This window comes from Alligator sinensis, unplaced genomic scaffold (assembly GCF_000455745.1).
Source record: "Alligator sinensis unplaced genomic scaffold, ASM45574v1 scaffold2268_1, whole genome shotgun sequence".
NCBI classification, from domain to species: Eukaryota; Metazoa; Chordata; order Crocodylia; family Alligatoridae; genus Alligator; species Alligator sinensis.
The window spans coordinates 1-2219 of record NW_005844179.1 but is presented as its reverse complement, the minus strand read 5'-3'; the positions used below and the strand labels follow the sequence as shown (position 1 = coordinate 2219).

Here is a 2219-nt window from a genome sequence, read left to right as displayed (position 1 = left end):
GCTCTACAAAGGGCCACCCTCTTGTTTGAGTCCATGACCTGAGCAATGGTTTATTTTAGAAGCCTTCGTTTCTAATCCTGCACTTCCGTCGTGCCTGCTGCAGCTCATGGATTTCCCCTCTCACAAGGGCTCTTCTTTGATACAAAGAACCTCCTGGGCTTTGCCACTGAGCCAGCTAGTGGTTTACTCGCCAGCCTGGGATAGCGACAACAGGGGGTTGAGATAATGGAGGACAGGTTCCCTGGGATGCCCATCTCTTACCCTTAGAGTAACTGTCCCAGTCCAGCTGGAGGAGTCCAGCTCAAAGGAGGCTCTCCCAGATTCATCTGTCACAAATGTCTTGTTCTCTGTCCCTCCCCCATGGGTAACAAAGAGATGAAGCTTCTCATTCTTCACTGAAGAGCTGTCTGTCACCTTCAGGAGCATCTGAGCCAGAAGGGAAAGGGAGATGTATGACTCCAGGGTGCATTCATGGAGGAAGGGCAAGACTGGAGGAGTAGGAGTTGCTGCAGGGGGACAGGGCTAAGAGGCTATGATGCGAGGGCATAGAAGTATAATGGCAGGATATGTTGGTGTGAGCAGTGAGGGGTGATGATGACCCCATTACCTTGCCAACAAAGGGGATTCCAGGCTTGTACGAAGTGTCAGCATCCTCAAAGGTCACCGAGGCAATGTCAGGCACGATCTCACAGCTCTTGGTCACATTGCGCTCTACCCCTGGTGGTAAAGGAGGGGCTTTGAGTCAGAGCTGGGTGAAGGCTGTGTCCCAGATTTCTCTCCCAGAAGCTGGGTTCCTATCTCTAGCTCTGGATTGGAGGGCTCCATTTGGGAAAGAATTGCAGAGTTCTAAATGTGGGCAGAGAAGCATTATTCCTGGGAATTTGGAGACTAGAAACTGAAGCCCTTTCCCTGGGATATATTCTCAAGGGGCCACTTGACATATCCCAGCAGAGCAGCACCTTTCCTCACCCTAGGACTCTTCACTGAACAGCCCTAGCCCTCACTCTCCAGCTCTCTCAGTCCCAGATGCCCTGTTCCCTGAAAAAGGCAGTGTCAGATGTTCAAGTTCCCCACAGCTCTTCTGCACTGCTCTCTTCCACCATTTAGCCACTTGCTCCCTGATGTCCAGCACCTGATGGCTAACATTTTTGGCCCAACACTTGTCGGACCCCTTTGGAAGCCAGAGATCTCATGGATGAAATGTACATTTACTTTGGGGTCTTATGAAGCAGCAGCAGCTACAGTGTAGGATGCCACTACCATCTGCATGGAGGCAGTCTCTCAGGAGCAAGGACACAGGGATGGGTGCCTCACTTAAGGCTCTGAGAGCAAACCAAACCCAGAGATGCTGAACCTCTGATGAACATTATTGTAAATAGAAGCCGAGAGGTCCACTGTCAGTTTAATTTCAGTGTAATGATGGAGCTGCTTGGCGGTAGTAGTAAAAATCGTGGATCATAGCTCATGTCTGACGGGGCAAGCATCCCATCGTAGTTACCCCATTACTGGGTGGAACAAACCAGAGGATGGCATCTGGGCCTGACTGTCTCCTGGGCAGTCAAATCCCTTTCAGATCCTGGCTGGGAGCAGCAACTGCCTGAAGCGGGGAAGCTGCTGAGGAGCCTGACATCATTTGGGCATTTTTTTCAGCATGATGGGCCCTCGCAGAACCCTGTCTCTGAGCTAGAAGTTATGCTTTCATGAGTGCAAGAGAGACCGTTCTACCTAGCTACTACATGCTGTATGCTGGGTGTGCCTGTACATGAGGGCGTGAGCACATGTGAGTATAAGCGTGTGTATGCAGGCATGTGTTGAAGAATGCTCAAGAGCATGCACATACTTGGGTGTGTTTCAGTACGTGCACACTCATATCTCTATGTAGATGTTCCACAGAGTATGTATTTGATCATACCTGTCCCTTCCTCCGTTAGTGAGGCTGTGGCCTGGAGGTTCGTTCTGTATCCAGAGGAAGTCAGGTTAAAATGAGACATTGACACCTTCTTGTTAAAGCATCCATTCTTCTTGGTCTAGAGGGGAGAATTACCAATGCCTTAGCCAGGTCCCACTGGTCACAGCTTGACACATCAAATTGGACTCTGCCTGGCACTGCTTGGAGAGGCGACAAGAAACCCTGGCTGTTGAAAACAGGGGTAGGACATGCTCCCCTCTGGAGGTTATCCCTGCTGCCGACATCCCAGCATGGTGCTGGAGCTGCAGTC

The 2219-nt window shown here is 50.7% G+C and overlaps 1 protein-coding gene across 1 annotated transcript in view; it reads right to left on the bottom strand.

Moving 5' to 3' along the window:
- Positions 1-2027, bottom strand: part of LOC102375679 (alpha-2-macroglobulin-like protein 1) — a gene marked incomplete at its 5' end in the record, with an annotated part of 12769 nt that extends 10742 nt beyond the window's left edge. The window contains 3 exons of the mRNA XM_014527765.2: positions 262-426; positions 608-717; positions 1913-2027. Coding sequence (XP_014383251.2) covers positions 262-426; positions 608-717; positions 1913-2027 — 390 coding nt within the window. The remainder of the gene's footprint in view (positions 1-261; positions 427-607; positions 718-1912) is intronic.
- Between the last annotated feature and the right edge of the window lie 192 nt (positions 2028-2219).